The 12324-nt window shown below is 36.7% G+C and overlaps 1 protein-coding gene across 1 annotated transcript in view; it reads left to right on the top strand.

The window, feature by feature from the left end:
• The window catches only part of LOC110466221 (pyrokinin-1 receptor-like), a gene marked incomplete at its 3' end in the record, with an annotated part of 46923 nt that extends 38216 nt beyond the window's left edge, over positions 1-8707 (top strand). The window contains exon 2 of the mRNA XM_021522605.1: positions 7685-8707. Coding sequence (XP_021378280.1) covers positions 7765-8707 — 943 coding nt within the window. The remainder of the gene's footprint in view (positions 1-7684) is intronic.
• Between the last annotated feature and the right edge of the window lie 3617 nt (positions 8708-12324).

The following is a 12324-nucleotide window of genomic DNA, read 5'->3' on the forward strand; positions in this document are numbered from 1 at the left end:
CATATTAAATGTCCCTTGTTCTACAGAGTAAAAATATTGTCGTCTACATATCAAATGTTCCTTGTTTTACAGAGTAAAAGTATTGTCGTCTACATATAAAATGTTCCTTGTTTTACAGAGTAAAAGTATTGTCGTCTAAATATCAAATGCCCCTTGTTTTACAGAGAAAAAGAATTGTCGTCTAAATATCAAATGTCCCTTGTTCGATATCAAATGTCCCTAGTTCTACAGAGTAAAGTATTGTCGTCTGCATATCAAATGTTCCTTGTTCTACACAGTAAAGTATTATCGTCTACATATCAAATGTCCCTTGTTCTACAGAGTAAAAGAAGTGTCGTCTACATATCAAATGTCCCTTGTTCTACAGAGTAAAAGTATTGTCGTCTACATATCAAATGTCCCTTGTTTTACAGAGTAAAAGTATTGTCGTCTACATATCAAATGTTCCTTGTTTTACAGAGTAAAAGTATTGTCGTTTAAATATCATGTGTCCCTTGTTTTAAAGAGTAAAAGTATTGTCGTCTACATATCAAATGTCACTAGTTCTACAGAGTCAAAGTATTGTCGTCTATATATCAAATGTCCCTAGTTGTACAGAGTAAAAGTATTCTCGTCTACATATCAAATGTCCATTGTTCTACAGAGTATAAGTATTGTCGTCTAAATATCATGTGTCCCTCGTTTTAAAGAGTAAAAGATATATCATCTACATATCAAATGGCCCTAGTTCTACAGAGTCAAAGTATTGTCGTCTGCATATCAAATGTCCCTTCTTCTACAGAGTAAAATTATTGTCGTCTACATGTCAAATGTCCCTTGTTTTAAAGAGTAAAAGTATTTTCTACAGAGTAAAATTATTGTCGTCTACATATCGAATGTCCCTTGTTCTCCAGAGTAAAAGTATTCTCGTCTACATATCAAATGTCCGTTGTTCTACAGAGTATAAGTATTGTCGTCTAAATATCAAATGTCCCTTGTTTTAAAGAGTAAAAGTATCGTCGTCTAAATATCATGTGTCCCTCGTTTTAAAGAGTAAAAGTATCGTCGTCTAAATATCATGTGTCCCTCGTTTTAAAGAGTAAAAGAATTGACGTCTACATATCAAATGTCACTTGTTCTACAGAGTAAAGTATTGTCGTCTGCATATCAAATGTCCCTAGTTGTACAGAGTAAAAGTATTGTCGTCTACATATCAAATGTCCCTTGTTCTAAAGAGTAAAAGTATTGTCGTCTACATATCAAATGTCCCTTGTTTTAAAGAGTAAAAGTATTGTCGTCTACATATCAAATGTCCCTAGTTCTACAGAGTAAAAGTATTGTCGTCTACATATCGAATGTCCCTTGTTCTACAGAGTAAAAGTATTGTCATCTAAATATCAAATGTCCCTTGTTCGACAGAGTAACAGTATTGTCGTTTACATATCAAATGTCCCTTGGTCTACAGAGTAAAAGCATTGTCGTCTAAATATCATATGTCCCTTGTTTTACAGAGTAAAAGTATTGTCTTCTACATATCAAATGTCCCTAGTTCTACAGAGTAAAAGTATTGTCGTCTAAATATCAAATGTCCCTTGTTCGACAGAGTAACAGTATTGTCGTTTACATATCAAATGTCCCTTGTTCTACAGAGTAAAAGCATTGTCGTCTAAATATCATATGTCCCTTGTTTTACAGAGTAAAAGTATTGTCGTCTACATATCAAATGTCCCTAGTTCTACAGAGTAACAGTATTGTCGTTTAAATATCATGTGTCCCTTGTTCTACAGAGTAAAAGTATTGTCGTCTACATATCAAATGTCCCTTGTTCTACAGAGTAAAAGGAGTGTCGTCTACATATTAAATGTCCCTTGTTCTACAGAGTAAAAGTATTGTCGTCTACATATTAAATGTCCCTTGTTCTACAGAGTAAAAGTATTGTGGTTTACATATCATGTGTCCCTTGTTCTAAAGTGTAATGGTAGTGTCGTATAAATATCAAATGTCCCTTGTTCTAAAAAGTAAAAGTATTGTCGTCTTAATATCAAATGTCCCTTGCTCTATAGAGTAAAAGTATTGTCGTCTACATATCAAATGTCCCTTGTTCTACAGAGTAACAGTATTGTCCTCTAAATATCAAATGACCCTTGTTCTACAGAGTAACAGTATTGTCCTCTAAATATCAAATGTCCCTTGTTCTACAGAGTAAAAGTATTGTCGTTTACATATCATGTGTCCCTTGTTCTACAGAGTAAAAGTATTGTCGTCTAAATATCAAATGTCTCCTGCGAAGTAGGCTTTTGTATTGGTATCTAGAATCGACAGATGTGTGTTAAGCTTATTTCCATACGATGGTCAATAGATCGTTTTCAGTAATTTCTGTTTCCATAAAACCAGGTGACAGAGTTTTGTCCTTCGAACAAAGATTGGTATAGATGGATACGAACACAGGGACTCAAGAAATTCCCAAGTCACTGTCGGGCCGACCTCCGCATTGTCAGTGTCCTGTCCACGCTGACAAACGCCGATGACATGCTCCATAATTGCTTCCTGCACGTAACCAAAAATTGGCGCCAATGTTCTGGTGCTTTTGACGTCAGCTCCATGACTAATTATAGAACTGTGTTACATTAAGTTATGTTGTGGTCGCAAAACACGTTTTCAATATAATGACAGAAAAGTAAGAGCAGTTTTTGAAAACATCTTAATAATTAGTTGTAATTGACATTGAAAAATAGAAGTTTCCCTCTATGTCGTTGTGACCGTATGCTTTCAAAGATATTAATTGACCTCTTTGTCATGATTTATATTTATTTCGATACACAAATAACTTAGTTTGTGAGATAGGAGGACTGAAACGGATGTTCTACCCAAATTTATTTGATTCCCATGTGAAATGCTTAACTCAAATTGAAACTAATTAACAAACTCTAAAGAAGCGCTATAAAGCGACATGGAAGCTGACGCCTTAAATGAATAACAAATGACACAAATGTAGTCAGAAACAAGTTTAAAAATAATTAAATGTCGCTGTGTTTTTCAATTTAAATGCAAACGCAATTGACACTGATCTCTCCTTACCTTTTCACGTGTTCAGCAATGTTTGTGTCACGTGTTCAGCAATGTTTGTGTCACGTGTTCAGCAATGTTTTTGTCACGTGTTCAGCAATGTTTTTGTCACGTGTTTAAGAACCAGGCCAGCTAATGCTATAACACATATATAACCCATGTCAGCATGAACTTTTCCCAATATCTTTATTCGATGTTTCCCTGTTCCGACAGTTCCATATATAACTATAGATTCACTGTGTTATGTACTACCAGAGGCTGCGCGGATGCTACATATGCCGAGGGACTTGCTTGTGTGGAGTTGGGGGCGTTTCTCATTGCGTTTATGGTGATAATTGAAGTATAATACTATGCCCTGTAAAGTAACAGAGTTCCTAGATCATGATTGCTTCAATGCTGCGATAAACGCATTATTCTAAAAACGATCATTAACACCGTAAGAGTACATACCCATCTAATCTACTGTGGTTTAACTATCGCCAGTTTTAATACTAAAACTATCCAGCCGCGACTTTTACCAGTAAATTCCAGTTTTCTACAAATGGAATGGTCGAAATCTAATTAAATAAATTGAAATAAGGAGAACATATTCGGCCAAATGGTCACTGAAAAAAACCATGGGCAAAATAATAAATGGGTTATAACAAAAATGGGCAATAACAGAGGTGCGTTTAACAGAGGCAGGCTATTACTGAGATGGGCTATTTTAGAGGTGGGCTATTTTAGAGGTGGGCAAAACAGAGATTGGCTTATGATAATGTTATGAATTACAGATATGGGTTATGATGATGTAAGTAATTACAGGGATTGGTTATGATGATGAAAGTAATTACAGATATGGGTTATGATGATGTAAGTAATTACAGGGATGGGTTATGATGATGTAAGTAATTACAGGGATGGGTTATGATGATGTAAGTAATTACAGGGATGGGTTATGATGATGTAAGTAATTACAGGGATGGGTTATGATGATGTAAGTAATTACAGGGATGGGTTATGATGATGTAAGTAATTACAGGGATGGGTTATGATGATGTAAGTAATTACAGGGATGGGTTATGATGATGTAAGTAATTACAGGGATGGGTTATGATGATGTAAGTAATTACAGGGATGGGTTATGATGATGTAAGTAATTACAGAGATGGGTTATGATGGGGGTAAGTAATTACAGAGATGGGTTATGATGATGTAAGTAATTACAGAGATGGGTTATGATGATGTAAGTAATTACAGAATGCATAGAGATGGACTATTACATAGGAGGGTTAATGTGAAGACTGTTATATAAAAAAGGCGTAATATAAATGTATAACAGAGATGGGCTATTATAGATGTAGGTCATTATTATTCAATGATGGACTGATGTGTGCTGGTGAATATGATGTGATATGAACATGAAAAATAAATCATTTTTTCAGATTCATAACGCATCATATTTACCAGCATAAAAGCACATTATTGTTTTATGATATGCTTCAACAGTACAATTTTGTATTGGTAACTTTTACTGGAACGAGCCTTTCGTTTAAAATTTAGCCAGGTTGAACCCAACAATTTGGCAACGTATCTTTCGAAGACATCGTCAAGGTTCTTTTTCCTTAAGATAAACATGGAGGACAGTGTTCAGTTGCCGTTTTTGTGTTAACAGCATCTTTAACTTCGAGTAGGTTTTGGAAAATTTCAGATGTAACGGAGCCGAAGCGTTCGCCAGCAGTCATCCTTTGTTGTCGTCTGACATTTCGCGTGCCATTCTAACTGCGCATGCGCTACGACAGGTTCCGGGGAATTCATATATAGGCTATATTTAGAAAACGACGGATAACCAGTCTGCATGAGTTTTTGAGGACTGGTCACGTGTATAGGATCCGACCAATGTGATTTCGAGAAACCTTCAATCATAAAATAAAGCGGTGTGTTGCATGTAGAAAGGCTTGTTATTATAGTTGTGGGTTATTATATACGTGTCCCATATAAATATAGAATAATGTTATAACAGAGGAGGGTTATTAAAGAGTTCGGTTATTACTGAGATGTGTCATTACAGCGGAGATTTATTGTAGGGGCCGGTTATCATACACTTGTATTCAAAGAGAGGTAGGTTATTGCAAAGGTGGGTTATAACTGAGGTTGGTTAACGTTAAACTAAAGATGAATTGTTAAAGAGACGGGATATCGGTATTACAAAGGGAGTGACATTCAGAGATGAGGTATACGGGAACAGCACAGAGCTAGGTTCATACAGAGGGACACTTCTGTTGTGTCTCTGGGAGGATCTATAACACAATGTTGAGTGTTGCAGTTGTCAAGTGTGTTCAGCATGTCATCGAATGAATGAACAGTCTCGACAATGTTTGTATCGTCTGAGGGAGGAACAAACGTACAGCTACGTTATGTATATGATGATCCATTTAACTCACATTTGACGGACTATACCATATATATTCAGAAACGTTAGAGAGGTGACGACAAAGATACGTCAGAAAAATGACGTCAGAGAAATGTCAGAAAAAAGTGATACATTTGTTGCCCGGGATACATCTATAGTTGTTAGGATGTCGATGATCAATCTAGGCTTGAAGTTTTTTCTTATTAATTTCATTGTATCCGCTACAATGCCTGCTTCTATTGAATCTATCTTACATTACACAGATCTGGGTCAAGTTGAAGTGTCCATTACTGTTCAAAGTCTGAAGAATATATGCCATGTATAGCTATAAGATTAACGGTGGTAGCTATCTAGGTATATTGACGTGTTACCGTTAGGCCTGTCATCTGACAAGGTCTTTGTTCTGGATAGCATGAACTCCTAAGTTGACACAAGTCGTCTCTATGTATATTGACGTGTTACTGTTTGGCCTGTCATCTGACAAGGTCTTTGTTCTGGATATCATAAACTCCTAAGCTGAAACAAGTCGTCATTGATTTGATTACACTAAAACCAAAGCTTGTGAAGAAAACATTTCCGAAAAACGTCAAAGTTGGTTAGGAAATGTCGTTATCTATTATTCTTTGAAAGAAATCTTTATTGTTTATTTCCCGTGTGCGGTTGAAGCAGAGAAGCTTGGGTAGAGAAGCCGTTACTTTCTCCTTTCCACAGGGCAATTTTATTTGGTTTTACACTACCAACATTTGGTAGCTGGTTTTGGTTCCTTTTTCTTCTGTCTTTGTCTTTTCGTGATTATGCGGCGGAAAACAATGAAGACGAATAGACGATAATCAATGTTATCTTCCATTAAAAAGAACAATCTGATAACGGATTTAAGGACATGAAATTTCTTTGCTTCGCCATTTGTTTTCTAGTTTTCGATGCAAAATAACGATAATTGTTGTCTTTTTGCAGGATTTTTGTATTACAACTAAAAAACCCAAGGTAAATAAGGCTAATAATCGAGTCTGGCGCCAGTTAGTGTTCAATAATTGATACAATGTATCCATGTTATTGATTATACATATAACAAGAGGAGCCACGTCTGTCCACATTGGTAAAGAGAGCCTCAAGTGTAGGTTTCAGGTTTGGCTGAAAGCATCAAGGCCCGTCATATTCGTTGACGTTACACACCGGAATACTTCACATATCCCGGTAATTGTCGCCTTGATTCAGTTAAGGCCGCTATTATACATATTTCAGGATTTTTGTTTAGACATTGTGATGCCATTATTTTAATGTATGTAACCCCTGAACTAAATTACATCGATCTTTTTTTTCTCGGTTAGTTAATCTTAGTTTAAATATGGTGACTCATAAATAGGTAAGCGGTACACAGACTCGCAAAAAAGGTAACTCATTTGATATGTCTGAAATGTTAAGTCTGTAACTATCAGGAGGCATACAAAAATAAAGGAAAATAAATTAATTTAAAAAAAAAATCGTATCATGTTTAATTTCCGTTGTTGTTTCAATATACTTCCGTTGAGCCTATATGATGTCAGTGTCTTGATTAACGCGCGCGCCCGGTGGCGTAGTCTCGCTCAGTTTCTAAGTTAAATTATTTCAGGCAGACAAACATGATTTAATGACTATATTTGTCTGTGACAGAACGCCAATGCTGACGGTATCTTGTTTGTCCGCAGCCGTCAGAGTTCAGTCAAGTATACATTTCCTCTTCATCACTGTACGCACAACGGACACCGACCTATTTTAAATTTGTATTTCCGTACTTGACCGAAAATGTCCCGGCGACATCACTCATATGGTGTAATTGTGTGTGAAAGCTTAGCGTCGTTTCTACTGATGCCAATATGTTAGCGTACGCACGTATAATCTTTCTCTGCCATGTTAGTAGCCCACTACGGTATTAAAGGTCTTCTTCTCATCTCAATGTTCATCATCGCAAAACATTATCGCTTCTCTCTGATCTGATATTATGTAGCCGAAACGTTCATTAAATTTAAATTGACCAATCCTATGTTTATACCTTTTTATCTATGATCAGAGGTCATCTGTTCGTGAAGCCGAAGGTAGTTACATTATGATGGCAGATAACGGCAGTAAGGTTTACACTAAGTCAGGTATCAGTTTATCATACGAAAGTCTATTCAGTCAGAAGAATTTCCAAGCAGATAATGTTCCATAATATTAAGTGTTGTATTGATTGTTTCTGAATTACGACTTCCGCATCCACTTGTGTTGTAGATAAATACCAGTGTCCGCGGGCGAGGAGCTGGTAATCCGCTGTCCCAGGGCCGACCTTCTTCACCTCATCACACAAAACGATGCACCCCGCGATAAGGGTGTGCTTGGGCCTTGTCAAAAACAGAACATTGCACATCGACCGCAATGAAGGACCGGATTGTAAGGACCTGTTTAGGAAACACCTTTCCAATATCTTCAACGAGTCCAGATACGGAAATGCGTCAACGAATGCACTTCCAGATGGTGACAGTTTCGACGTGTGGCGCTACCTTGCGCATGAATTAGAACCAAGGAGAGATGATCTGCCGACAGTTATCAGCGTCACTATCATATACTGTGTTCTCTTCTGCACTGGAGTGTTTGGAAATGTTTGCACGTGCATTGTAATAGCCAAGAATAAGTTTATGCACACAGCCACGAATTATTACCTGTTCAATCTGGCCGTGGCAGATCTGCTTCTGTTATTGATAGGCCTTCCTCCGGATCTCTATACGATATGGGCAATGTACCCATGGATATTTGGCGAAGCGTTTTGTGTGGCACGCGTGCTTTTTGCAGAGATTTCGACGTTTACGTCGATTTTAACTATAACGGCGTTCACTGTGGAGCGGTACGTGGCCATATGTTTTCCAATGAAGGCGCAGAGAATGTCTAGTTTGTATCGAGCTGTGCGCGTGATATTCTGCACGTGGTGTCTGTCCACGATATGTGCTATCCCCCAGGCGATACAATACGGGGTAGTGTACATCCCCGACCCATGGAACGCCACCCTGATACAGTCTGCTATGTGTACGTTCAAAGCTCAGGAGGGCATCAAATGGACGTTTCAGGTATCGGCCATTATTTTCTTTGCTGTGCCGATGACTTTTATCACCGTGCTATACACTCTCATCGCGATTACCATCCGGAGATCGACCCTCAGTCGAGGGTCCATGGATTCCTCAAGTAAGGAACATCTACGTGGTGTGGAACTCCATGCTCAGCAACAGGCCCGTGCGCGCCGGTCGGTTCTAAAGATGCTGGGTAAGTGCAAATTGTTAGTAACTTTGTTTGATAATTTTTAAGTGGACCATCAAAATAGTAGGTCATTTAGAGTCATCACAAAGTTCTGCGGTCGGCGACTAACGAAGGTCAGCAAGAAAAGGAAGCGCTAGGGTAGAAGAGAAAACGATGTAACCATTTCAGAGCTTTCTAACCCCAAAACAACGCTTCGTCGGGCCTATTCCAGTAATTAATGACATCAATCAAGCATTGATCATTGAAATACATATTATTTGTCATCGTTTTTGCTAACTCAATAAAACTCGAAACTTTACCCTATAGATAACGAATGATGCACCTACACCCAGATACCTCGATAAGCATCAGTAATTCACAGATATAAAGTAATCTTTATTTGCTTCGCTAAAAATGTATTCTCCTAGGTATCGGAATATTACAATATTTGAAAGAAAAAAAACATGATGACAAAGGATAGTATTAAACTAGTTCTTTATTTTTCTCGAATATCACAATTGAAATTCGTTTCTAGAGATGTGTGCAAAATAATAATGATAATTGAAAAACATTCATGTGTTCAAGAGAAGTGACGGAATGTGTTCGATCAACAAGGATTTGGATGACACTTCTAAGGTCGAGGCCTTATAAAGTGATGCAAATTCCTAGTTCGTGATTACATTTTTTAGCAGGCATAGTCTGGATTCCATCAAAATTGGAACGACTCGCTCACACTCAAACCGTGGTGTTTTTGCTCGCTCACACTCAAACTATCGTATTTTTTTTCTCTAAAATTAAGTAACGATATGAAATCTATCAAAGCGTTACGTCCGAATGTACACAAATAATAATTATATCAAAGAGTTCCTTTAGACACAAACCACTCAGTCATAGCTTGACAAAGGGACCAGTCGGTCTCTAAACTTGGCGACACGTTTAATACGTTCATTATTTGTGAACAAAATTAAACTTTAATATTAAATAATTATTTCCCAATTAATGAATCTGATTGAAAACACTGATAGTAGTGTTTCGCTCCAATGACCGAAAGTTTATTTGTTCGTTTAGTCGATAGAGGTAACAAAATTGAGTGCAAATTTTCTAAATATAATGGAGTTTATATGTAATTGTTTTCACAATACCCTAAAATCGCGAAAATAAGCCGCTATTTATTAACGCCTCAGTAGGAATCCCAAGATTATTTTCGAATCGGCCTGTTTTCAATGCCGCCATAATTTCGAAGCCTTTTACCATATACGGCCTTACGGCTTTTTTCCAAGCCGTTTTACTTTCGAAAGTTTGAAACGGTCGATGCCATAGCTGCATATTGCTAAAAATATTTAAAAAAAATCATATACCGTAACAAATAGCATTGGTATAAATAACATCATGCATATTTTACACAAATAGATCAATTGAAGGGCAACGGGGTTTCAAGGCCGGCCTGTTTTCGAAGCCGGCTTATTTAAGAGATCTATTTGACTGAAAGGGACCAAAGCTTATTTTGAAACCAGATTAATAGCATAACATACCAAACTTTAATTATCCCTACATTTTGTCACAACATCTTACGGATCTGCAGGATATAAGGAAAATGGATTTAACAAAATACCGTTTTTAAGACAAAAACACATTTTGGTAAACGCTACTATCCGGTCAAGTTTGGTTATCAGTCTAGTGCTAAGAATACCCCAATCGTTGAAATATAGATCACTACGTATAATATGAGAGAAAGCTGATGATGTCATCTCTAAACATTATCTAAACAGTTATATACTCACATATATCTTATATTCGTTTATACTGTTTTTACTGTCATAAGGATTGTAACCTTATTTTACTTCTGCGAACCGTTCTATCATTATATACGAGTAATACTGTGAACGCAATATCTGTTAGTTAAACTATTATTGGAACAAGAAAATAATCAATTCGTTTGGAATAAATATGTCAACTTGTTTGACAATGAACCCTTTAAATTTTAGGTTCAACGTATCTAACGTGTGGTATAACAGAGTAACATATTTTTCGTAGTTCGGTTAGTCCAGCAAGATTGTAAAATTGTACAGATTTAGTGTAGCAATTTTAAGTCTCATGATGCAAAATCAGTATGATCATGCTGGAAAGTAATAACAGAAAGATGTTGATGTTGCTCCCAATAAAAACACCATATTGAAAATTAGTTTTACCTAAAACACCTCAAGCGTAAGCAAATTATTAAGATCAGTCGAGTAGGGAGTGAGTAAGATAGTATCAGAGGAATTGTAACATGTTTCCAATCTGTTAGCCCTATGTTGTAACGCCGTTTGAATTAGTTTGGCCCACTCACCCGGCCTATGCGATATGATATGTAACAGGTGTAAGGTTTATCAGACCTGTTTGATGATACAAGTACAGGCTGTTATTTCACCGAATAGAGATGTTCCACTCACACTTCCATCTCCACACCACAACGAGTTACCAAGTTTTCAAAAGATGTGGAAAATGCAATCAAATAACTATTAGCTGAATTCTCCGACATTAGAACGTCTTATCTACGGCATAGCTTTGTTGCTATATTCCTGAGCTAAACTACCAATATCATGTGTTTAGTACAGACTGCTTGTACAAAAATAACATACACAATTGTGATACAGTTAATATTTTTTATTTATGATGGCATAACTGGCCGCCACAATTAGGAATTTCTGTCTACAAAATCCATGCCCAGTTGGCAACAGACAAGTAACTGTGACCAATTGCGTACAGTTTAGCAATGTGGCCGCTGCCCGCCAGAGGACTTCGTGGCAGACCACTCAAATCTCTACTGGAATTCAAATTTCTCAATTGACGCGTCCCTGGTAACAATGAACGAGTGCAACACGTTCCCAGTAGATTATAAAACACAAACTGTTGATCTGGGGTCCACTTTAATCCGCCTGTTCCTGGCAACGATGAATAAGAGTAACACACAACCATGGTGTATACAATTACAAATGATCTTGTGCTGATCAAAGACTGCTATTGACCCTGGTTACAGTAGTCAAGTTGAATGTTTTTCCTGGTCCTTCTTCATTGCCGCGACAAAGGATTCCAACCCTCTAACAAAATACAACGAAAGGTCGGAATTGGTAGCATAAATCGCTCGATAAACATCTCAAGTAACTGTCCATGACAAAATATTGAAAGCACAATGATGCGAATACAATTTACCCTTTTTGTATGGCGGTCTGTCTTGAATTTTTCTATTTTGAAAAGGAAGCACATCTCAGTCACATCAACGTTACAATTATTGTCAGGGATTTTGACCCAGTATTAAATACTCTCTTCAAAAAATTAAAAGGCAACATGACAATACTGGTATACATGTATTTATATCTTTTTTTTATGTAATTAATTAATCCAATAATCTCGTAAAATATTGTTATTTATTACATTTGCACCAGTTGTACGTGTATGGAAAAAGAAACTAGTAAAAATGTATAAGTGTTGAAATATTTTCAACTGAATTTATAGGCAATATGAATGACAACTGGCCAAAGAAAAAACTTAACATGAACCTGTTTAATTTGCCTTTGTCCGTTTTTCATTTCAACAATTTTTATTGACAAAGTTGATACAAGTCAATTGGATGGAATAACAGGCAAAGCCTATATAAATTATCT

The sequence above is a fragment of the Mizuhopecten yessoensis genome, unplaced genomic scaffold, assembly GCF_002113885.1.
Source record: "Mizuhopecten yessoensis strain PY_sf001 unplaced genomic scaffold, ASM211388v2 scaffold1615, whole genome shotgun sequence".
Classification (NCBI taxonomy): domain Eukaryota; kingdom Metazoa; phylum Mollusca; class Bivalvia; order Pectinida; family Pectinidae; genus Mizuhopecten; species Mizuhopecten yessoensis.